Source organism: Hippopotamus amphibius, chromosome 7 (genome assembly GCF_030028045.1).
Source record: "Hippopotamus amphibius kiboko isolate mHipAmp2 chromosome 7, mHipAmp2.hap2, whole genome shotgun sequence".
Lineage (NCBI taxonomy): Eukaryota > Metazoa > Chordata > Mammalia > Artiodactyla > Hippopotamidae > Hippopotamus > Hippopotamus amphibius.
This window is the reverse complement of record NC_080192.1, coordinates 38,629,081-38,655,127: the sequence shown is the minus strand read 5'-3', so window position 1 is coordinate 38,655,127 and position 26,047 is coordinate 38,629,081. Positions and strand designations below refer to the sequence as shown.

The window sequence follows — 26,047 nt, the reverse complement described above, 5'->3', positions numbered from 1 at the left end:
AAAGTGACAATGACACAGAGTAAATGGAGAACAAAATAAGAAAGAGGAGGAAATGAAACTAACATTTTGGGAGCACTTAGTCACTAGCCAAGCTCTCTCAATTACCGCTTAGTAATATTAATTTATTTTCTCTATTATTTTTGTTTTGTCCTTCTGCGGTGGAACTGATACCGAAGACAGTAATTTGCTCAAGGTCATAACAACTAACAAGAGGTGGGGTCAGCTGACCTCTGGTTTGTTCTGACATACTTGGTACTTGGTAAATGTGTTAGAAAATCGAGATTCCAGTCCTCTCAGTGATTTGTAGTAGTACTTTTCATGCTTAACTTATTTAGTAATTTCATGTGAAATTACCAAAATGTACCTTTACTCAAAAGAAATAAAGGATACAAAACCCATGTTTCTCAAAAGGTCAATGGAAATAAAAAACTACCGTGATCAGTAGTTTTTCACACGAAAAATTTTATCTTTCTGCTAGTTACTAGGTTGGCTAAAAAGTTTGTTCGGTTAATGGTTAGTTCAATAAAGTCCTTGGTGAAAATGAAAAATGTCTTTTCATTTAAAACCGAACAAACTTTTTGGCCAACCCAATATTTTGTTAATGATCAACTGTAATATCAATTGCAAAGAGTATTTGAAAAAAAGAATATAATAGGTTCAGAGTAAATCTCAGTAAAATAAAGAAAAATATATTCTTATCCTTAGAACCTTAAATACACTTAGAACTGTCTTAATGCTCAAATGGTACTTCCATAGAATACATTTATTTTTAACAAACACAACTTTAGCTTACCTTTTTAACAGGTGATGTAGGCATTGCCTGACCAGAGGACACAGTAGGTGTTGTAACAGCTACAGGAGCTGCTTGTGTACCAGAAGTATTGGCATTAGTTACAGAAGACATGGGTTTTGTCTTATCTTTAGGGGGGAAAAAAGAACATTAAGAGTCATGATTCTAGATGGATTCAGTTTTCATGGTATTGAAAATAGTATTTTATACTGTATTTCTAGTTAAGGTTTTGTTAATTCAGTCTTTTCCAACTATTGTCCCTTTTAACAGTGACTTTTTCAAGGAGTTTCTAGAAATGTCTCAATACGTATTAAGACTTAAATTAAGAACACACACAACCAAACTTTTAAGAATAAAAAGCACAAGTAAAATCTGACTTGTGTACTTTTAATATTGTGGAAACTTCTTTAAAATTTTGAATTAATAGTTAAAACGATTACATGAATACAATGTAACTTCAAAAAATACAAGAGCTATAGCTATTCAGTTTTCTAATGAATAAAACAACTTCTATTGCTTATCTAAAACTTATAGCTCTTCTTTACTCTAGGAAATCTGAAAGTGCTTTTTGTCAGTAATCACTTATATTCCTGTCAAACAATATGCTTAAATGTCACAAAGGGCATTCCTTCTCACCCCTAAGAAGTATAAAGTTAAGTGGGCACAATATCAGCTAAATTAAGTTAAATCTCTTCTCACAATATATCAAGACAATTTCCAACCAGTAATTGATCACTCAGAAAAAGATTTTTGAAATATTAGAAAAAAATCAATATGATGCTGGCAAAAATTCAAAGACTGTATTTGAACACATAAATCAAACTGGCCTTTAGCAAAAGTCACATATAAATTTAAACCTTTAACTGGTATTTATAAGTGGGCTAGAAAAGTTCACCTTTCAAATAGTCAAAAGTCATTTTATCTAGTTTTAAAGTATTCCTTTAGTTTCAAAATGGGTAGCATAGGTATCTTTCTTTCTAAGCTTTTGGGAAGAAGTATACTGCTTTTAAAGCCCTCTGAGATACTCATTTTCATTACACTACCTCTCTCCCTTCTTCAGGTCAGTTTTCCAAAGGAATCTTCCACTGTAAATTATCATTATAATAAGTAGACAACATTAACAAAGCCATATCTTTAGGGCAAATATAAACTTCCCACTAACAATTCTGAATTTGCAATGATTCATTCAGTCCTATTTGTGACTAAGAAAACACCCATAAAATGTTAATAGGATGAAAAGCATAATCTCAAACTATATCAAAGGACAAGGCCAAACTGGCACATTTAAAAATCACTATAACCACAGCTTTTCAAATAAACTGAATGAGCTAAATTCATTCTAATAAACTTTTTTCTCATTGTTAAGTCCCTCTTTTCATTCAACAGAAGCTAAGCCTATTTAGCACAGTTAAGTACAAATCATGCATACTCTAATTAGACCATCCTCCTGGAAAACAATCCATCTAACTGGAGAGAGTAATTCAACAAATATTTATTAAATGTATGATAGCTTAAGTACTGTCCTAGGCACTGGGGATATATCAGTCAATGAAAAGACAAAATATCTTAACTGCCTAAAGCTTACAGTCTAGTAGGAGAAATAAACAACAAACTAGGTAAAGTTCAACCTATGTGTTTTCATTTTATTTTCTCCTTTTCCCCCTATTTTTTCTAGGTTTAAAAATTTGTTTTATATTATTGAAATCTATTCATCAAAGAATGCATATGCACGTATGCAAACACTTATGGTTTAAGAATAGTAAAGAAACAAATCCCAGGTGTTCACCGTCTAAAGTAAACATTATCAAAATGTTACTGAAGCCCTTTCTACCTATTTGATTTCAATGAAGAATAAAAACTTCATGTCTTAGGGAAAAAAAATTTTTTTAAAGCAAAACTATGCTTCCCTTTTTTCATTCCCTCAGCTACCTGTCAAAAATTTATAAATCATTTGAAAGGAAATTAAACTTTTGGTTGAGTTCCTATTCTCAATCTTATTTATAAGAATGATTAAAAACAGTTTGGTAAATATTTTATGAAAAAAAATTCAGCAAAATAGTTATTTAATATAAAACAGTTTCCCAGGGAAATAACCTTACAAAAAGAAAAAAAGAAAGTTTAGAAATTGTCAGATCAAGCTGTAGCTCTACAGGGAAATGGCTGCTTTCTCAAGCTTGCCAAATAAAGTATGATAAAGCCTTGTTGATATTAAAAGAGTGAGAGAGAAGGAATCACACAGCATTTACATGGATTAATTCTTGAGATAGAGTCAAATTTTCCTGGCACAACTGGCTACTAGCAACAGGAAGAACAAAATTATCAAGTACAATGCTTTAGAGGAACATTTAAAGTTAGCTCACTGAGAAACTCAGCAGAGAGTGACTGGTATGCTTAAACTCCAAATCGGGAACTAATACAATCTGATGGTAATTAGTTCTATTCATATTTATAGAACAGTTTAAAAAAGTTTAAAGAACCATCCAGATAACCTAGTCCAATTCTTCTACAAGCAAGGAAATTCCAACCAAAGGTCAGGAGACTTGCTAGTTAGTGGCAAGACTGGCCTAAATCTGAAGTCTTATTTTGTTTTAAATAATTCCCTAGTGCCTAATACTGAACAGTGAGTTGTATAGAAGGGACCAATTAAGAAAAAATTAGGTAACAAAATCTCAGAAATCTCTGTGAGATATCTGGACTTCCAGGTCTTGAATTCTATTACACGAATTAAGAGATCTGAGCACTAGTCCTTGCTTTTGTGTGCACATGTGCATATAGTTTGATTTGTAATGACATATTTTACTAAAGACTGGGGGCCAAGGCATGTCTCACAGAAAGGAGATTAACTACATAAAAATAACTTTAAATATTTGTACAAGTATCTGAGTCAATTTAAATTTCAATGATATCATTTCATCTTTCAAATGAACTGAACAAATTTAACTGAAGTGTTATTAGGTAAGCATGTACATTAATCGTGTTTAAATTAGTAGACTTTAATTTTATACATTATATGAAAATTCACATTTATTACAAAGCAGTTGATTGTTATACAGTATCCATGTAAAGCAGGTATTATTACCCTGATTATACAGAGAAATCAGAGATTAAATAACTTACCCACATATACAATTACATGCATGAATCAGTCCATGTTCTTAAACACTGTACCTATTGATTCTCATATAATTTGCTTTTATAACTAGAAATATTTTAATTAGCATGTTATACAAATAAATTACAATATTCAATGACTACCTGTTGTTCTACTTCCAATTTTACCTATATTACTGTGTCACCAAGGCAAAAGATATGCTGACTCACCTGATCAGCAATGTGACAACAATAAATAAAAAATTAAATCCCTAAGTGACCAGAATCTAGCCATTTTTAAATCTCAAAAACTCTTTTGTGTATTTCTGAAAAATAATTTACTTGTAGGATTAGTAAGCTCCAAGAAAATAAAGAAATCCATAACACATCACCTGGCAACAAAGCTAGACTGTGCCCGTTTAGCAATATCATGTTTTTAATGGGAAACAGAATTATCAGTACGTTCCTTGACATGTTTATTTAATAAACTTTAGCTTCTCACATTTCCTTACAGAAAATATTTAACTGAGTAAAAATAAACTGATTCAAAACTGCTGTTGTGTTTATAGAAAATATGGGGATTCCAAGAAATTGTAGGGCTCCAATGATCACCAAACTGGTCCTGATAATGATTACAGTTTTTCATCGATAAAAATCTTAATGGAAATGAAATACCTTTTCTGATAAATATGTTAAAATGCCAAAATGCCAGTTATACAACTCAAAGATGGCAATATAGAATCTCATGCTCTTCAGAAATTTTGAATGATTAGCCAATATAGAATAAAAGCAATTCAGTAAACAAAATCTATTAAAACATGTGAGCCTGAGGAAAAAAATGCAGAAACCATATCCTTGACAATAAAAAGGAAAAGAATGTAAATTATTATAGTAAAGCAATTTGACAGCACCTATGAAAAATGAAAATGTGATTCAATAATCCAATTTTTAAGTATATCTATTACAGAACCTCTTGTACATAGACACAGGGAGGCAGTTATGCAAGTTGCATAACAACTCCTAGGGTATAAAATAAAAACACAAAACAACCTTATAATTACTATATAAATACTTCTGAATGTAAGATAAGAGCATAAAAATGGCTAGAAGATTCAGAAAAAAACTCATGATACTGATTTGGGGAAGAAAGGAAAGAAAAGTAGACTAGGGCTGATGGTTCAAGAAGATAACAGTAATGTTTTAATTTTATTAAAAGAAAAATTATAAGCAAATATAACTAAATGTCAACAGCTGTTAAGATCTGGTAGTTGGAAAATGAATGTTTATTATATTCTTCTGTATCTTTAAAATTTCTCAAAACAAAGTAAATTTCCCCATACCTCTACAGGAAAAAATCTTGAGTCAGCCCCAAGTTTCTAAAACTTTAGTATTACTTAGGAAATATTTGGAACGCTGTTGGAGCCAGCTTCCTATACTTTCAGGTCTCAGAAAGCAGCAGGAACATTCTTGAATTGCTGGGAGCCCATCTAACCCTATCTGCACCATCCAAAGGGAGTCTTAGAAGCCTCTTCACCTTCTTCAGATCTAAAAATATAGGTCAGTAAAACGCAGAGGTGATCAAGAGCCTCCAGGTGATTAGAGAACAATAAAATCACAACTATAATTAAATTTCCAACACTCCCTGAAAGGCAATTTACAGGCTTGGGAGGTATCCTAACAAGCAGCATGCCAATCTGAAAAGTTTCAAAATTAAAGCCTGACCTCATCTTACTTTACACTTCATCAAAATTCACTGAAAATCCCTTTATCCTTCAAATTTTACCTGTTTCAGCTTCTGATTCTGAGTCATCTTCCTCATCTTCTTCACTAGAGCAACTAGATTCATCTTTCTTTCCTTCTTCTTCATCATCAACCTTTTCTTGTTCCAGAGATTCAATACGGGATGCATTTTTCTCAGGCTCAATAATCAATGTCTCTTTGCTGTGAAAAGAAAAAAGCCTTGAAATAATTATAAACATGAAAGGTCAAAATACATTATAAATACATTAATTTTCCTCAGAACCACAAAATCTAACAATCGTATCTGTGGCTATCATGCCAACTCATTTAAAACAATAGCAAAACCTACTTTAATATTTTACTTACTTTTTAAAGGTCTTCTGTGACTGATTATTGTCCATATTGGCTGTTGATTCAATTAGTGGAGATTTCTTTTCCCGTTTTTCACTATGGAGCTTTATAAAAGTTATGCAAAGGAAAATAAGAATACTATTAAAATAATATTAATGAGCAAAATACAGAATTTAAAATAGTAACAAAGCAGCTTCCCAAATACTAAATGAAAACAAAATAGACAAAACAAATAAAAGATTTTAAGTTTTACCTAAAAAGAAAGGGGCTTTAAGAATAAAAAGAACTAGACAGTTAAAAAGCTCCACAAATGGGACTTCCCTGGCAGTCCAGTGGTTAAGACTGCTGCAGGGGGTGTGGGTTCCATCCCTGGTCAGGGAACTAAGACCTGCTGTGTGTGCAGTGAGGCAAAACAAAAACAAAAGCAAAAACAAACAAAAAACCCAGAACGCTTCACAAAGGACTAAGTTGGATTTTTTTTTTTTTTTAAGATCCCTCCAACTTTAGTTTACTGAAAAAAGCAGGGTCTATTAATTATTTAGGATGTCCAATAATATTTTACTTAAATATCTGCTTCCTAGTTATGTAACTCCTTGCTTATCTAGGGTATCCTAGTTTAGAAATCTGAGATTTTATAGTCCCCATCTTCTCAGTTAACTTTCCTATGAAATTATAAAAGCATACCATTATTAAGAACATATACATTATAGAATTATTCATTTTGGGAAGGGGAGGCTAGAGAAATGGGGATAAGCAACACAAAAGGCTAAAAAACACCACCACCACTCCTTTATTCTCATTCACTGTCATTTAATTTCATCACTAGGAATAACTTAAAACCAAACAGTACAAAACATCACAAGAATACTTTTTCAACTGTCTGAAATTCAAAGCTATTAGGAGAATTCACTAATAGAGACAATTTTTAGACAGTCATCAAACATACCAGATTTTGTTTCTTTTGCAACTCTTCTAAATATCCTAAAATGTCTTCATCTGCTACATCAAAGGCTGTCTGGCCCTACGTAGAAAACAAGGGGGTTGGTGATGATAAAAAAAAAATCATTAAATTACAAAATGCCTTTGGTGATCCTGTAAGATTATACAGAAAGAAGTTAGACAACACTTTTTATGGTAGGTCTCAAACATGGTACATATGATTCAAAGGAGATGTATGAGAGATCCATGTGAGAGAGAATCAGCTGATATAACTCTCCTTACTTTTTTTGGTAACAGCTTTATTGATCTATAATTCACATATAAGACACCCATTTAAAATATGCAATTCAATGGTTTTAGTATATTCACAGAGTTTTACAACCACCACTACAATTGATTTTAGAATATTTTCATCACCCCAAAAAGAAATGACATATCCATTAGCAATCTCCTCCCCATTCCTCCTCCCCAACCCCGTCTGAGGCAACCACTAATCTACTTTATGTTACTACAGACTTGTCTATTCCGGACATTTCATATAAATGGAATCATACAATGTATGGTCCTTTGTGACTGGCTTCTTTCAATTTGCATACTGTTTTCAAGGTTCATCCATGTTGCAGCATGTATCTACTTCATTCTTTTTTATTGCTGAATAACATTCCATTGCATGATACTACATTTTGCTAACCTATTCACCAGCTGATGGACATCTGCTTTTGCTTTCTGGTATATACTGAATAACACTGCTATGAACATTTGTGTACAAGTTTTTATGTGGACATCTGTTTTAATTTTCTTGGGTATATAGCTATAAGTGGAATTACCGGGTCATGTGGTAACTCCAAGTTTAACCTTTTGAGATCTTATTTCTATTTTACCACCATAAAAATTAATTAAATTCTTAGTAGAGTAATAAAATAAATACATGTATTTCTAAACTACTTAAAAGTTCCGCCAGCCACAGGTATGACTTAGTTTCAAAAATCAGTCCAGATGAACATCTGTCAATCTATTTTTATTCATAGTGGAAAAGAAAATTTCAAAGAGCTGTTGACCAAAAATAGTAAGGATTTTTCCTGCTGCCAGCTTAGCCCTTATAATAACCTACTGGTACAAGTTTCCAGAATGCCAGAAAGTTCAATATTCGAATATATTCTACCTTATATGTTTGCAAAACTTTCTTAATTTATGAATTTCTAAGAATATAATATCAATGGAAGCACCCAAATCTACTCAACACATATAGTAATACTATTATTGAAAGAGTAATACTTCCTTCTTTGCCAAACAAGGCCAAATCACCTCATAAGTAGCTGGAAAAGCCTTAATAATAAAAATTAATAAATGACTGACAAAATGTTTTGTACAGTTAATAAAACTTTATACAATTATATAATTTATAATCAATCTCATAATATTTTTAGACTAAAACTATATCTCTAAAAGTTAAAATATTTAAAGTACATTTAAAAGGCCTACCACTTTGTTCACCATCTCCATATCACACAGATTGTCCACTAAAATTCGACAGGCTTCTTCTTTACCCCAGTGAGCTGCAGCATGAAGAGGTGTCCAGCCATCATAATCTTTAATATTAACATCATAGCCCGCCTGTATTAAAAGTCTAAACAAATGACAGTGAATTAGATAATCATTAAAATCTAGAAATGAGTGAACATGATCAACAGCTATATACGATGCGAGTTAACAAAAATTTGCAATATTATGTCTTTTCATAGTTCGGAATCCCTCCTTCCCTCAACAAATTAACTAGGGCAAGAGAATTCTCAGAAGACACTGGCACAGAGGATCTTGAGTTACTGCCAGAATAATGAATTCAGTTTTAATTAATTCCTAATGACGATGAGTCTTATGGTTTGGTATGACACTGATTAATTCTTGTTAATAAGTTTCTAACTGAAATTTTCATGGTAAAGTCTATAATTTTTCAAAACTACTGGATCAATTTGTATGCTAAACTGATTTATTGTAGGGAATGTTTTTAAGTGTCCATATGATACATCATCTCAGGCTGAACGTGTTCTAAAAATATACTGGGATCAAACTTATTTGTAGTGTTATTGTTGCCTTGCAGTTAAGTAAATGGTTTGTGAAAGCCTTCATGAAACTTTATGATCTACCATTGGAAATTTTCACAGGAAAATGATAATCTAACTGTTAGAAACAAAACAAATATTCTGAGGGGTCGAGTCTACTTTTCTGTAGCAGTAGAAAGCAGATACTCTAATCATCAACAAAGCTAGAAAACAGGAATACATTTTTTTTTTTTTAGGAATACATTTTAATACAGTGCAAAGAGTTGCATAAATGTTAGTATGCCCTTCTAACTGTATAGTGACACTGACCTTTATTTTATTTAGAAATTAAGCTCACAGAGAGCAAAGAATGTGTCTATAAACTGCACACAGCACAGGCCCACACACAAAGACGAACACTAAATACTTTATAACTCAAATCTGGTTAACCTTTACCTTACTTTCCAAGATGTTGACCGTGAGAAAAGGGCTTCTTTTTACCTACAGAAGGTGGCAGTGATAGCTAATGTATAACCATTTATTTATGTTTCAAGAACTAACAATATCTAAAGCAGATGTTTCTAATTATGGTTCCATAGTGGAACCATCTGAAGAACTGCTTAAAAAAAAAAAAAAAAAAGATTCCCCAGCTCCACTGAATTAGAAGATGGGCTTTGTCAATCTGTCAATCTGTATTTTTCATAAGCCTTCCATGACCTCACATCACTGGCTGTCACCTGCCTGCAGATCTAAAAAACAGGCTAATAGATATTAAGTCCGAAGATTTAAGTTAAAAAAATATGACCACTAACATATGCATTATCAGATACTTTATTAATAGAGACAGAAATAATACTGGAATATAAGATAATAAAAATATACCCCCATTGGGAAATGAACTATAATAATGAGTGATAAAAAATTCTAAGTACTTGGGAGTCACTGTGGAGAGAAAGGTAGAAACACCCCGCCCCCACCCCCCACCCCCCTCAACATAAGGCTCTCTATACGCCAGGCCATGCAAGAATACTCAGAAAAACAAGACAGTATTTATTATACTCAAAGAACTTCTAATGGAGGACAAAAGTCAAATAAAACAACAATCAACCCTCACAGACAGATTCTATGATGAAACTGCAAAAGGAGTGCAGAGCTGAAAAGCATAAATATTAACTGAAAGGGGTTGTGTGTGTTTGCTGGGGAAGGGGTAAGTGGGTTACATTTGAAATGGATCTCTTCTATTTATTTTTGATTTCATATTTTCTTTCCTAAGCAATATATTCACAAGTTTCAAATATAAAAAAGGATAAATGGCTATATAGCAAAGTCATTCTCCCACTGCTGACCTTTAGCCAATCAGTTTCCCCTCCCCATAGATAAACATACTACTACTTTTTATTAATCCTTACAGAGATTTTATGCATATATAAACAAATACAACTTACAATTTTAAAAAACAAACACAAATTAGGCATAGTTCTTTTCTTGGCTTGACACTTAACACATCCTAGTGCTCTTTCCATATCTATAAGTAGTGCTCAAATTGCTATAGAGTATTCTAGTGAAAGGATGTACCATAATCTATTCAACCATTCTCCTACTCCAATTATAGCCAACGCTGCTAGCACATACCTTATTTCCTATGTGAATGAGAATAACTATAAAAAAAAAAATTCCTATAGTTCTGCTAAGCCAAAGAATAACTGTTATTTTGATAAAATTTGCTCAATAGTCATTCATACTTCCACCAATAATGTAAAAGGATGCCTTTTCCCAACTTTGCCAACCGTGTGCCAAACATTTTGATTGTTGCCAATATGACAGATGGAAAATGATAATTCATTGTAGCTTTATCTCCACTTATTATGAATGAGGTTGAGCATTTTTCCCCCATAGGCTTAAGAGCCTTGAACTGAGTCAAAGACTCAAAAGGAATTTGCTTTCAAGTTGAAGAGATGGTGAATGAAGGTATCTAGACAAAAACAAGAGTAGGCATTATGGCATCATGAAAGAACTTCAAATAGAGATATATATATATATATATATATATATATAGCTGGAATCATGCATGCCTGAGGAGGAATGGTAGCAGCTTAGCTTGAAAGAGGAACGAATGGCCAGATGACTAATGGTCTTAGGTGCAAAGCTGAGAAGTTTAAAATTCATTCCAATTCCAGTTGAGAATCTTAATGAAGGATTTTAAGAGCCTGGACAACTGAATTACAAAGATCACTTGGAAGCAGTCTAGAAATCTATTTTACAGTGCAATCCAGTACTCATATATATGTTTATAAAAACAAGAATTTTAAGAAACAAAATACCTTTATCATATGCAATACTCTTTGATATTTTCAATTTTTTCTTTTTAAATGCTGTTCACAACTCACTAAGTTCATTTCATGACCCGCTCTACTGGGGTTTGAAAGTTTGAAAAGTTTTGGATTAGAAAGAAACAGATGGGACAAGGAAACTAACTAAAAGTTAACTGTACTATTCTAGAAGGCTTAAGTTACTGAAGTGAGCAGGGACTGACATAGGAGGAAAACTGGAATAACTGACCCACTTACACTTCTTCCCTGTTTTTACTGAGGAGAGGGAATAGGAGAACAGATTGATATTAGAAGCCCAAGTGGGACAAAAGCAACATAAAGGGTGCAGCAGACTTTCCTGAGGGCCAGTCTTATTAGCTTTCACATACATATAACAAAAGTTATGCACTGAATTATTTTTTTCATATAGTTGCCAACACCTTTGCATTGTATAAGTAAAAACCAAAACACAAATTTACTGTGACAGAAAGGAGCTCTGTTTTCAAGGATATTTGCTGATCAATATACAACCCTATATAGTCTAAGTTGCTTATGGTTTAATATTTAATATTATGCTAACAACACTCTGAATTCCAGTGTTCATGTAGTGAAAAATCTAAAAAAAAAAAAAAAAAAAAAAAAAATCACATAAATTACATGTAAATAAGTAATCACGAATCAAGCTCTCAGAATTTCATAATATGTTTATATACAACATCATTCTTAGTCTTTGTATCCAGAGCTAACTTATCTGGGAATCTCAAAGTGACTCTAATAATTTACTAGGTCAGAAGGTAACATATAAAGGTTGTCTGATACTAACTGGAATGGAAGAAAACAGTAGAATAAGGTAACATATAATGGGTGTCTGACACTTAAATTTAACTTATTGGAAAGTTGGAATGAAAGAAAACAACAGTAGAATAACCAAAATTTGAGAGTGAAATAAAGAACTTTCTTCTTTGAAGCAGTAACATTCAAGGTAGTTTTTTCTCTTTGTCTCTGTTAAACGGATATTAAATAACTTTCATAAACTATTTCAAAATAACGTTAGCAGGCATCTTAAAAAAAGGAAAAATGAAATAAAGAAAACAAAGCACAGCAGAAAAACAACTGTGAGAAGTAACACTTACTTTAAAACTTCTGTATAGCCTTTAGCAGCGGCAACGTGAAGTGCTGTACCTCCAGATTTTGCATGCCGGACATCATTTATATGGCCACTATTTAGCCACTGTCTTGCATCTCTAAGCATTATTCGTTCTTCTTCCTTTCGAGCTGCTTCTATATCAACCCCTGGTAAAATAAAAATATATTTTTTTCATTTTTTCTCTATAGAAAATGTTTTTGTTCAGAAATAAAATTATCCAAAACATTTCAAGTTTAAGTGAAAATTAAAAGTAAAATTTTATTTTTGAAAAATGGGCTGCTTGGAACAAGCTGGGTAAGTAAAGAAATGTGGGAATATTGCAGATATTTTATTAGCATTCTCTACTATTTAATTTTTGCTCTACAATATTATTTTGGCTTTTTACCTTTTCTGCTCATTCCTTTTGTTTTTGAAGATTTGAATATTCCCCAAGGTATATCATCCTTTGGTCTAAAAAAAAAGTTTGTCTTTTTAAATGATCGTATGTATTTAAGTCTCAAACTTGTATCCATTGCTTTGATCAGTTTTCTCAACTCTAGCCTACTAGGTACAAATGTTTATTGAACACTTCAACCTGGAGGTCCTGTCCTCATTTAAAATTTAACAGACCTTAAAACACATTATTTTCTACCAACACACCTTACCTTTTCCAACACAGTACATTGTTCATACCATTAGTACCGGTTTTATAATTTTAGTAAGTTATACAGACGCTTATTCATTTGAAAACATTAAGCACTATGCTAGGTTAAGGTGATAACAGTGGGGAGATTTCAAGAAGGAACAGGACCTTCAAAGAGCCTGACATCCTGAGAAAAAAATTAAAATAGAAAAGATAATCCTGAAATTTCTCAGTGATCTCATGTTATCTTATGGCTTCAAATGCTATCTATTTAATAAATAGCACATTACCACAATACACTTCAGAAGACAATGAGCTTATTAAAAAGGTAAAGTTACTGCTTTTTAATCTTATATCCTCACTATCTGGATGGGTACCTGATACAAAGTAAAAGGGATCAGTAAATGTTTACTAAATGAACGATGAATACATAAATACATGAGTAAAAAAATAATTATACACACACAACTCCTCAGCTAAGATCCCTCCTATAATTCATATTCATGTATCCAGCTGTCTGGTTGGAATTTTTCATTCATTTGAAAATATCCTAAGTCAAAACTGCATTTGATACACCTAACCCGTCATAGCTTAGTGCAGCCTACCTTAGACATGTTCAGAATACTTATATTAGCCTAGAGTTGGGAAACATCATCTAACACAAAGCCTATTTCATAAATAAATTATAAAGTGCTGAATATCTCCTGTAATTTACTGAATACTGTACTGAAAGTGAAAAACAGAATGGTCATATAGGTATAGAACGGTTAAGTGTATCAATCTGGTTGTGCACCCTCATGATCACGTGGCTGACGAGGCGTTGCGGCTTGCTGCTGTCGACCAGCATCACTAAAGAGTATCGTGTTGCATATCACTAGCCCAGGAAAAGATCGAAATTCAAAATCTGAAGTACGGTTTCTACTGAATGTGTATGGCTTTCACATCATCATAAAGTTGAAAAATCATTAAACTGAACCACTATAAGTCAGGGACTGTCTGTGGTAAGCACTGAGGTAGAAGCCTGCTTGGAATGTTCTGGTTCAGAGAAGGCCAGAGTATCTACAGAGTAGTGAGGACAATGAGCAGGGGGCAGAGTGACAACATCCGACTCAATTTAAGAGGATCACTTAAGCTGAGAAGTTAAGAGTAAAAACTGAGGTATCAATTGGGTGGCTAACAATAATTCAGGCAAGAGATGATGGTAACTTGAACCAGGGTAGCAGCAGTGAAGATAGTAAAGAGGTTAGATTCTGGATTCCTCAAGGCAAACCAACAGAATTTGCTGTTAGTTTGGATGCAGGAGAAAAAGAGAAGTCAAGGATGAATAAAAGGTTTTTAGCCTAAGCAACTAGAAAAATTAAATTTTCAATTTTGGAAATGTGAAGTCTGAGATACCATTTAATTAGAGTTAGTTGGATATCTGAGTCTGGAGCAAAATAATATACCACAGTCACTTCAAACTCAATGCTAAAATCTTAACTCAATTTTCCCTAGCCAATCTGCTCGCTGCCTGTCTTATATTTCCTATATTAGGTTCCATTACTTACCCAGAAACCTGGTAGTCATCCTTAATCCCTCCCTTTACCTAATCCCCAGCCTCCATCCAATTAGTCAACAGATTTTGAGTTGCCATCTCCTAAAATGTCTCCTTAATGGCCCATTATCACTACTTTAGTTCATGTCTTGTCTCACACTTTGACGAGTACAGCTGGCCCTTAATTCATTCTCCCCAGTCCCTTCTGAGTCATTCCCCACATCATCGCCAGACTGGTTTTTCTGTATCAAAATATGATCATCTCTCTTTTCTATAAATATCTGTCAATGATTGCTCACCTCTATAAAACAAAGCTCAAGTTTTTAGTGTAGCAAACTCTTTTATGATTTGGTCTCAATGCATTTTTAATCTCTAGTCTTTCTCCTCTATCATCACCCAGTGTTCTAACCATCCAGATCTTCACATAGGTCAAGTACATCATGTGCCTGTGCTGTTGTGCACGCTATTATCCTCTACCTGGAATGCATCCTTATCTTGCTTGGTTAGTAAATTATCATTTATTCAAGACACAACTAAAGCTCAATCTTAAAAAAATAGGCCATAACTGAAAAATATTTTTAAAACCCCAAGATTACAGAAGTGTAGGTAAAGTCACCTTCAAACTACAGATCTTATTACCACATGTGAAGAAACCTGCAATAAGATTTTCCAAATAGACTTTATAAAAACAATTTAAATCACAATATATATGTAATGAACAAAAGCTATTATAATTTTTATTTCCAAAGTATCATTTCTATAATAAAGCAATTTTATACATATATAAATTTCCCTTCAAAAGCTTATCAGCCCATCTTATTTAAGATACCTTCTAATGTTATTCATAAAATAAATTATAAAGCTATAATTGTAATACATTAAGAATAATCTTTACTATATGTCTTTCAGACTGATTTATTTTTTTACACTTTATTTTTTTACTATGTCTTTTAAAATATGAACCTCTTTATTATCTTTATCTCTTTTCTCTTTACCATCTTAAATAGTCTGACTTTTATTGTCTTTTATTATTCTAAATTTCCTCTGGAATTGAAATAAAAAAATACCTACTTCTTACTTCTGGGTTTATCTAACTTCATGCTATCTTCACCTAATTACGAAACAATTACCCTCTGTTGCCACCAAATTGTGCCTTTATATGAATTATATATAAAAACAACTCAAGTTTAAAATTAAAGTACATGTGAAGGGAAATTTCTTATGCTTAAGAAAATCCAGTTAGAAACAAAACAAAAAACAATAACACTCTTATTCTTAAAATCTTTTAAAAAATACCACTGATTAGAGCAACAGACCATTAAATTTTTTTTTTAAATCTCATTGGATTATATGTTAGTTGTTTTCTTTTTTTTTAATGGAAGACTTTTTTTTTTAATTAATTTTTTTGGCTGCTTGCGTCTTCATTGCTGCGCATAGGCTTTCTCTAGTTGTAGCAAGCGGAGGCTACTCTTTGTTGTGGTGCGTGGGCTTGTCAATGAGGTGCGCAGGCTCGTCACTGCAGTGGCTTCTCTTGTTGCGAAGCATGGGCTCTAGGTGCGCAGGCTTCAGTAGCTGTGGCTTGCAGACTCTGGAGCGCAGGCTCAGTAGCTGTGGCGCATGGGCTTAGTTGCTCTGCAGCATGTAGGATCTTCCTAAACCAGTGATGGAACCCATGTCCTCTGCATCGGCAGGTGGATTCTTAATCACTGCACCACCAGGGAAGTCCCAACAATACTTGTTTTCTAATTCCAGTGCTTTAACTAGGCTAGCAACCGTGAGAAAGCCTTAACTTCTTTGAATATTAGCATAAGGGGTTAAGAACAGATCTGAACCTAGACTGTTAGGTTTCAATCCCTGATCTGTCACTTACTAGCTCTTTTATCTTGGGCAAGACACTTAATCTACTTAATCTACTGTCTTTATTTGTAAGACAGGAGTAAAGAAAGTACCTATCCACAATGTTGTTGTAAGGATTAAATTAATTAATTAATATATATGAACTGTTTAGATCAGGAATAAGCACTAAGGTGTTAATTATCATGATCAGTTCTAAAAGTCTAAGATTCTGCTTTTACTGCTTTGTGGTCTAATAGGAAGACGATCTTACAATACATTTAACTGGTCCTTAATCCATCTATAATTGCAAGGTTTTTAAACAATGAAAACAATGTATACTGAACTAAATTGGGTGTGATATAATACAGTGATTAGACTATTTAACATCTGTCACTACTATTAAAAAACAGTGAATGTTACCCTGAAATGTAGCCAATTCTTAGGCAAGAAAAAATAAAATTAAATTGGAATTTGGTTAGCTAAGTGATGCAAAAATTGACTTGTGTCCCAAGCTAAAGAAAATTGCATTGAAACATAAACCAGAAATATCAATACTTTCATTTACTATTCAATCATTACTTTTCAAAGGCAATTTACTTAAGCATGACTAGTTGTTAATCAAATATATTAGAAAAAGAAATAAGAGCCAAAAGAATGATTAAAGAATTTTAAAATATTAAATAATAACCTTCATACCAGGATAAAGAATTTGAGAAATATTGTCATTACTAGAGATATATTTAGGGTGCTCTTTTTATAACTGTTAAACTGTATTAGAGATGTCCCTATCTTTTGTTTCTTTGGAATAAAGTTATGTTATACAAGTTCATGTATGCCCATTATATGAATAAAATGAACATCATGAAATATTTTCTAGCAGACATTCCTAAAAAAATGCAGTATGGTACAGTGATAAAAAGAGTGTGGGCTCAAGGTATCTGTTACACTGTTTGGGACTGAACTACACACAGCACCACTTCCTACCTGTATGACCTTGGGCAAGTCACTGAGCCTCAGTTTCTCATCTGTAAAATGGGGTGATAGTAGCATTGACCTCTCAGAATTGCTGTGAGGATGAAATGAAATAATGCATGTAAAGCCTTCTGGTCAATGCCTGGCAAATAATCATTATTTAGTAAGAGTTAGCCATTTTATTTATTTATTTATTTATTTATTTATTTATTTATTTATTTATTTATTTATTTAATTTTATTGGCTGTGTTGGGTCTTTTTTGATGTGTGCGGGCTTTCTTTAGTTGCAGTGAGTGGGGGCTACTCTTCATTGTGGTGCGCGGGCTCCTCATTGCCGTGGCTTCTCTTGTTGCAGAGCATGGGCTCTAGGCGCATGGGCTTCAGTAGTTGCAGCACATGGGCTCAATAGTTGTGGCTCACGGGCTCTAAAGCACAGGCTCAACAGCTGTGGCGCACGGGCTTAGTTGCTCCGCGGCATGTGGGATCTTCCTGGAGCAGGGCTCGAACCCGTGTCCCCTGCATTGGCAGGTGGATTCTTAACCACTGCGCCACCTAGGAAGCCCAGCCATTATTTTTAGTATCAGCTCTTCACGTCTCAGTTTCAGGGTCACATTATATACTATTTTCCAGAATTTCCCCATATCTATTATTTTCCCAGATTTACATTTTCCATCCTGACATATTCTAAATTTCAAAAGTGCACTGAACACTGTCATCTAGATGTGCTTTAGCAACGATAAATTCAATATGTCCCAAAACAAATTCATGCACTCTCTAAATCTGTTTGGGCTTTGTCCCACATTTTCCCATGTGAATTTATCCAATCATCACTTTTTAAACTGGAAACTTCAGGAGGCAAATTAGCTGGCCTCAATTCTTCCTTCATCTCCACATTCAATTCTCCACCAAGCTGTTTTAATTTTACGTTACTATTTTCTGAAAACAGCCCTGGCTCTTTGCTCTTTTCCATCTTAAGTGTAATCATTTTGTCCCTTTTCATCTTTCACCTGGATTAACTGAAGAGTCTTCTTCAAGAAAGGCAGGCAACCATGCATCCCCCATTCTAATTCATCCTTCAGATTACCATCAAATTTATTACTAAAAACCAAATCCAATCAGGTTAATTTCCTGCTTGGGGATCTTTGCTGCATCTGTCTAATGCCTACAAAATAGATGTCCATCATCTGGCTCCAGCCTAATCTTTTCAAGCCTCAACTCTGTACTAATTCCATCCTGACTTTTTCACTCCATCCCAACTCTAATGAATTTTCCATGTATGCTATGTCTCCAATTCCTTTTCATTGCACATGTTGATACCCCTGTCTGACATGCCTCTTTTGTCCACCAACCCCCTTCTCAGCCAAGCAAACTCTCTCTCAAATGTCATCACTCTCAAACCCCTCCTGACTATTGCAAGCAGTTAGTCATAGTCTTTTCTGTTCTCCCACATCATTCTGTCCCTTCCTATATTTTAGCACCTAGCACACTGCATTGTGAGGCTCTGTTTATATATGTGTCACTTCTACTACACTGTGAAATCCTTAAGAACAAGTTGGTCTTTTAAAAAAAATACCCAGCAATCAGAACATATACTGTGGCACATTAATCAAAACTGAATGAATCATAACTAAAATCTGCCTTGCTAACAGTTTCCTTCATATAGAAGGAAACCAAAGACAAGAAGTTTTCAGTACATCTCCATGTCTTTCCCAGTTTATAATAATTGCTAACTAATATTAAACAATATTGTTGCTGTCTATCTGGGCACTCATCAGGGAAAGATGGACCAGATAAGGTACTCTTCTTTCTAGGTTGTGATGCTTTATAGCCATTCTTCCAGCTTCCTCAAGTCTTGAAGATCCCATTACTTCAAAATTGCTTGCCTATTAGGATGTAGCTGTTAAAAGCTCTTCTGTATATTTATCCAAGCTCTAGTTTATGACCACTTTTCTAATGTGTGCCTTGTTTCTCCTGAGCTCCAGGTACCTTCAGCCACTTGTTACAATGCCTCCACTCTATTTAGGCATTTAAATATTTCCTCAGTTTTAGTGACTAAGATTTTTTTAAACAACCAGGTAGTCATTATGAATTTTCCTAATCCCAAAGAATAAAAATCTCTTTTCAAGGGACTGACTTAGCTTCTACTTCTTCGTTTTTATTTCCTGATGAACCACACTTCAGTAGGAGTCAACTCTCTAAACCAATATTCCATACCTTCGGTAAAACACAGTTTTCTTCTGATTAATACTCATTTAATCACTGCCTAAACATAACTTAATACAGTGGAAACCACACAGTTATTTACATACATATTAGTTTTTCGTAACTGTAGTAAACTACACGTAACAAAATTTACTATCTTAACAACCATTTTAAGTAGACAGTTCAGTAGTGTTAAGTACATTTACATCGTTGCTCAATCAATCCCCAGAACTCTTTCCATCTTGCAAAACTGAAATACTATGCTAATTAAACAACAAATCCCCATACCCACTTCCTCCCAGCTCCTGACAACCATCATTTCACTTTCTCTATGATTTTGAGTACCTGAGGTACATCATGTAAGTGGACTCATACAGTATTTGTCTTTTTGTGACTGGGTTATTTCACATAAACATAATATTCTCAATGCTCATCCAGGCTGTAGCATATGTAAGAATTTCCTTCTTAATGCTGAATAGTATTTCACTGTAAGTATATACTACATTTTGTTTATTCATTCATCTATTGATGAACACTTGGTTTTTTTCCATCTTTCAGTTATTGTGAATAATGGGTGTACTAAAAATCTCTTTGAAACCTTCCTTTAAATTCTTTGGTTATATGCCCAGAAGAGGAATTGCTGGATTATACAGCTTTATGTTTACTGAGATATAATTCACACATTATTTAAAGTATACAATTCAGTAATTTTTAGTAAATCTGCAGAGTTGTACAACCATTATCACAAACACTTTTATAACACTCATCAGTCCTACCCATAAGCAATCATTCCTCATCTATAAATTGACATCTCCCAAATTTGTATCTCCAGCTTGTACCTCTCTCCACTAACATATTCAACTGCTTGGCTATCTAATACGCGAAACAAACTTAATATGCCTGAAAAATGAACCTCTGAACTTTCCCTACAAAACTTACTTTCCCCACAATATTGCCATGTCTTACAAAAACTTCACCCAACTAGTTGCTCAAAGTACCTTAGAATCTTCCCTGCCTTCTTCTTTCTTACACACCGTACTTTTAATCACTCAATAATCTCCTTGGCCAAACCTTCAAAATATATCTAAAATCCAACTTTTCTTATCACTTTGTCTACCACCACCTTACTTCTGCCCTTGCCATTCTGCTAGTCCTGCCCTTACCTCCTTCAATCTGTTCTCAACACAATAGCCCGAGAGATCCATTCTAAAGTAAGTCAGATCATGTCACTCCTCTATCTCAATCCCTCCACTGGCTCACTACTTCACTCAGATTAAAAGCTAAATTCCTCCCAATGGCCCACAAGGTCTTGTGTGAAATGGTCCACTGCTACTTCTATGACTTCACCTCCTTCCAGCCTCTTCCTTGTTCTGCCTGCTTCAGTCATATGGGTCACACTCACTGCTTCTCTGAAAATACCAGGCACCCTCCCATCACTGAATTCATCACTGCCTCTGTATGCAATGTTCTTTCCCCAGACCTACATGATTCATTCCATCACCTCAATCAATAAGACCTTAGCTTAAATACCACCTTATCAGTGAGGATTTCTTGAACACTCTTTAAATGTGCAATGTGTCATTCACCCCACACAATTCCTTATCTACTTTGCCTGTTTTACTTCTCTCCAAAGCTTTTACTGACAGATAATTTTATGCCTGACCCCGTCACTTATGATACTTCTTTCAATTTAAAAAATATTAAAAGATGTAGAGTTAAAAATCATACATTTTTTCAAGTAGAACCTTACTGCACATATTGTTAGGTAAACTGATTTTTTTCCCAAATTACAATTGTCCTTCAATGTCAAAAATTACTTATTGAAAAAAATAAAGTACCACATTCTTCTTCTTTTTTTTTTACCAGATCTTTATTGGAGTATAATTGCTTTACACTGTTGTGCCAGTAAGTACCATATTCTTTACAAAACAGTTTTAAACATATTTGCCATTTAGGTTGGTTTACATTACCTTGCCGATTAACTTCATTTTGAAGTAGCTCTTCCATTGCTTCTTCCTCAGCAATATCTAAAGGTGTGTCTCCTTCACTGTTGACAGCTCCTACATGTGCACCCTGACCAATCAAAAACCTGTAAAATTAAAGAGAAGAGAGTTAAGCAATGATGGTATTATTGAAATGAGACTAAATGCATAGCTAATAAGGCAAGCTCCTACGCAAAGCAGCAATAAATACCAAGGACAGCACAGGCATTATTTAAGGTTTAAGAAACTGTAATAAAGCATGTTTTCTTTTCTTTTCAAAATTTTATATTTCCTAATTTTTCTATAATGTACATACATCAACTAATACAAAAATATTATTTTTAAATAATTACAAAGTCTCTCATAGGATTATTTCAGACTGGCTCCACTGAGATTTTTCATTATCTCCATATTGACTAGTTTCCTAAATGAACTTCATGCTTTCATTCTTCTGCCATAGCAATAGTTCTTAACCTGGGGTTCATGGGCATAATTCAGAAGGTCATTCAGCTGATACAGATATCTTAAAATACTGTTTATGCTCATCATTATTTTGAAATTAAGGTAATTATTAGACCAACTACTAGGTCTTTTTATTTAATGTGTTACTAAAGAAGCACATATATACTTTGTACTTAGTATTTTATTTTATGTATTCAAAACACAATACTAAGAACATAGTTACAGGCTTCATCAAACCTGTCAAAGGGATCCAGATACAAAACGGTTATGAATCTCTATCACTATGCCAACTGCACTTCTCCCAGAATCATCTATTTAACATGACTGGAGTCAATTCCCCCAACTTAAAATTCTTTGAATGGTTGTCCATGTTAGGAGAAAACATACACAGCCCTTACTGATCTGCCTTTGTCTTCTTTTCAGCCTCATTCCTCTTCCTTCCTGCATCACACACTTTAGACTCCAGCAATATGGAACTGTTTGTAGTTCCAGATTAAGCCATGTTCTTTTGGCATCCCTGATTCTACTTTTCTATATGTAAAGAATGGCTCCCCTTTTTTCCTATGTTCCTAATTAATCTCTTACTTGTAAATTTTTTTTTACAGGCTACATGACAATATTCACATTATAAAAACAGTAAAGAAAAAAAAAACCCGCAGAGTTTTAAAAAAAGAAAAAACAACTGTACACCTCTCCTTCTATTATCATGTTCCCTCCCCAGAGATTAAACACTATCAACAGCATGGCAAATATCTTTCTGGTACCTCTGTTATGAATTTATGTGTGCGTATATAAACAAATATACACAGTCACTTTTGAAGTTCTTGTTGTAAAACAAAAACTAATGGGATTACTTTAAATGCTGGTATGTAATACCTGCCTTCTAATAGCTGAAAAATATTCCACAATATGGCTGGATCATACTTTTATTTAATGCCATCCTCCTAATGGATGTGTTCTTAAATGGACATTTGAGATTATCAATCTTTAAAATTTTTCTCAATGTGATGAGAATAAAGTATCTTATCACTGTTTTATTTCCTGATTACACATGAAGTTGAAAATATCTGGCTATGTTTACTAGCATTTGTATTTTCTCCTTTTGTGAACTTCTTATTTACATCTTTTGCTTTTATTTTTAATGTGTGTATTAACTCAAGAAATACTTATGGGTGTTGGTATAGACTGAATGGTTTTGTATTCCTCCCAAAATCATGATGAAACCCCAAACCACCAATATGATGGTATTAGCAGGTAGGGCTTTGGGGGAGGTAGTTAGGTACAGATGAGGTCATGAGGGTGGAGAACTCATGATGGGATTAATGTTTTTAAAGAGGAACAGACTAGAGCTTACTGTCTCTCAACATAGGGGACACAGCAAGACAGTAGCCATCTGCAAGCTAGGAAAAGAGCTCTCACCAGACACAGAATTGGCCAGCACTATGATCTTGAACTCTCTAGTCTCCAGAACTGTGACAAACAAATGCCTGTTATTTAAGCCTTTCAGTTTATGGCATTTTCTTAGAGCAGCCCAAGCTGACTAAGACAGGAGTCTATTATATATCTCGCACTATGTTACATGTCAGGAATATGTCAGTAAGCAAAAACAAATGCAGACCTTCCCCTCAAAGGTCAGTGAGTATTTATTTCGTAAGATCCTGAAATGATCAAGTATGTATTTCAAAAAGACCACTTTGTGCAGTATGGAAAACAAATCAAAATGAGAAAGAATAAAAGTAGGCGGACCAGCTAATGAGCTACTGCAGCAGTAGACAAAAATTATGGTGGAAGCTTGAGTTCGATGGAGGAAATGGATAAATTCCACAGATAACTAGGAGATGCTAAAGATGAGCTGGATATGAGAAGCGAGGGTGAGGAAGACATGTATGATAAACTGAAGTTCTTGACTTGTATGTGATAGATGGATGGTGGTACTAATTAATGATACACAAAAAACTAAGTTATTCCCTACTTCTGACTAACAGATGTGTCGCCAATATTTTTTCCATATTGTCACATTAAAAAAAATTTTTTTCTTATAGTATTTTGTATTTGAGTGAAGTTTAAAGGTTGTATGAAGTCAGGTCTGTCAGTCTTTTGCTTTAAGAAGGACTTTACTAACTAGATATCGATATCCATGTGCGGATGTAACTTTTAAAAGATACACACATGGAAAGAGAAAGAGAGAAGGAAAGAATATACACTATAAAGTTAACAGAGGTAACATTAGGAGGAATTTGCTTTTTTAATTTCTTTTTTAAAATTTTTTAGGCACGTGGCATGTGGATCTCAGCTCCCTGACCAGGGATGGAACCTGCATCCCCTGCAGTGGAAGTGCTGATTCTTAACCACTGGACTATCAGGGAAGTCCCACATTAGGAGGGATTTGTATTAGCTGTGGTTTTTTTGAGGATGAGAGGGGGATTTTTTTGTTATCCTAGTTTTCTGCAGCAAGTTTATTTTGTGTATGTATATCAGACCACAAAAATGGTTACCATGCCATTTTGTAGACTGGTACTTTTACACTTAATATGTTATAAACATTTCTCCTTGTACAAAGCAATGTTTCATTTTTATGATCTTCATGGGACTTCCACAAACAGAAGTCATATTTGAATTGAAGCACACTTTTTCTGTCCCATGGTTTTAAAAAATGTAATATAAAACTAATGAAGAACACTGATATACTATAAATAAACAAACAAACAAATAAATCTGGAGCAAAAAAAAAAAAAAAGACAGTAGTGGAGTAGAACCTGTGCTATGCTCCAGGGGGATATGTAAGTATTCCGCTAGGCAAAATGTCAATCAAACAATCAGAGATATCTACATAAAGCCATTTATATTTTGCTTAGGTATTAGAAATCATTCACGGGATGTAAAGACAGAATAAAAGAAAGACCTCAGAGTGGCTTCAGTGCTTACAGCAGAGAGAAGCAGAGTCTCAAGGAAATAACAGGTCAAAGCCAAAAAGAGACAATCCAAAATTTATATAAACAGGAAGAATGTTAAGAGAAACTAATAAGTAAAGTTCTGAAAACTGCTGGCAGGAAGTAGGGCCTGGAGCAATCCCTGAGCCAAAAGTTTAGGTATAAATATGGATGCATACACTTCACAAACCTCTCCAGCTCTCCAGAACCATTATTTGCAAATGTAAATTAAAAAAAGATATACTAATAAATAAGTAAATAAAACCCCATGGCATTAATTCTTATTTACCATGAATAATATCAAAAAGCCATTCAAAGATTGGTTGGGTGAAAAAAAAACCATAAACAGTTAAATGCTACAGAACTTGGGTTTGGTTCCCATCTCTGATTCTTGACAGCTGTGTGATATTCATTAACTTAAAACATTTGAAATCTAGTTTACAGAAAAGTTACAGGGCTGTGTTATGTTTAAATGAGTTAATGTCTAAAAGGAAAATTAAAATTGTATCTGTTCCCATATCATGTAAAATCATCACATTTAGGAAGCAATGTTTAAGACAATGTGAAACAAACTACAGGCTATCTGGAATACCAGAAATTCACTTTTGTGGGACCCCTGGAGATACTGAAAACAGCTAGATTTCCTTCAGAACAGAAAAGGCTGGGGTATTAAAAGCAGCTCATGGGACTGCTGATTAGGAAAAATACACTATATTTATTTTAAGGTCTCTTGGGAAAAAAGAAAACAAACCACAAAGATTTCACATAGGAGTCCCAAACTGAAAGTCAGAATATTAGGCTGTTTCTATGGGCAACATTTTTGAATGCTTCAGGGCTTTCTGTTTTTTTTAAAAAGGGTAGGCTTTTATTTGCTTAACAGTGGTTAATAATGTCCTCAAGCAATACAAAAGAAGCCAACATAAGAGAGGCCACCTACTGAATAATGAAAATCATTATAAATTACTGAAGTGAAAACAGTAAACTGCTAGGCTTACTGAGATTTATAATAATCTAGCAGCTTTGGGTCGATAAATAATTTTGGATAATTAATAAACCTCAAAATCAAGACATGATCCAAATGGATTTCTACAAAACTATTTGC

The 26,047-nt window shown here is 33.8% G+C and overlaps 1 protein-coding gene across 10 annotated transcripts in view; it reads right to left on the bottom strand.

Annotated features, from left to right (window-relative positions):
- PPP1R12A (protein phosphatase 1 regulatory subunit 12A) overlaps positions 1–26,047 on the bottom strand; it is a 142,953-nt gene that overhangs the window by 46,191 nt on the left and 70,715 nt on the right. For 6 of the 10 annotated variants that reach the window (XR_009054579.1, XM_057740665.1, XM_057740663.1 and 3 more), the window contains exons 3-9: positions 21,542–21,660; positions 12,392–12,551; positions 8,393–8,537; positions 6,918–6,992; positions 5,987–6,075; positions 5,664–5,839; positions 794–918 (exon numbers count right to left, since the gene is read on the bottom strand). Coding sequence is in view for 9 of the 10 variants with exons in the window: in XM_057740665.1 (XP_057596648.1) it covers positions 794–918; positions 5,664–5,839; positions 5,987–6,075; positions 6,918–6,992; positions 8,393–8,537; positions 12,392–12,551; positions 21,542–21,660 (889 nt within the window). In the remaining variant the exon portion in view is untranslated. Of the gene's footprint in view, positions 1–793; positions 919–5,663; positions 5,840–5,986; positions 6,076–6,917; positions 6,993–8,392; positions 8,538–12,391; positions 12,552–12,790; positions 12,825–21,541; positions 21,661–26,047 lie in introns of those variants that run through there. The other 4 variants (XM_057740667.1, XM_057740662.1, XM_057740666.1 and 1 more) reach the window with 2 other exon arrangements.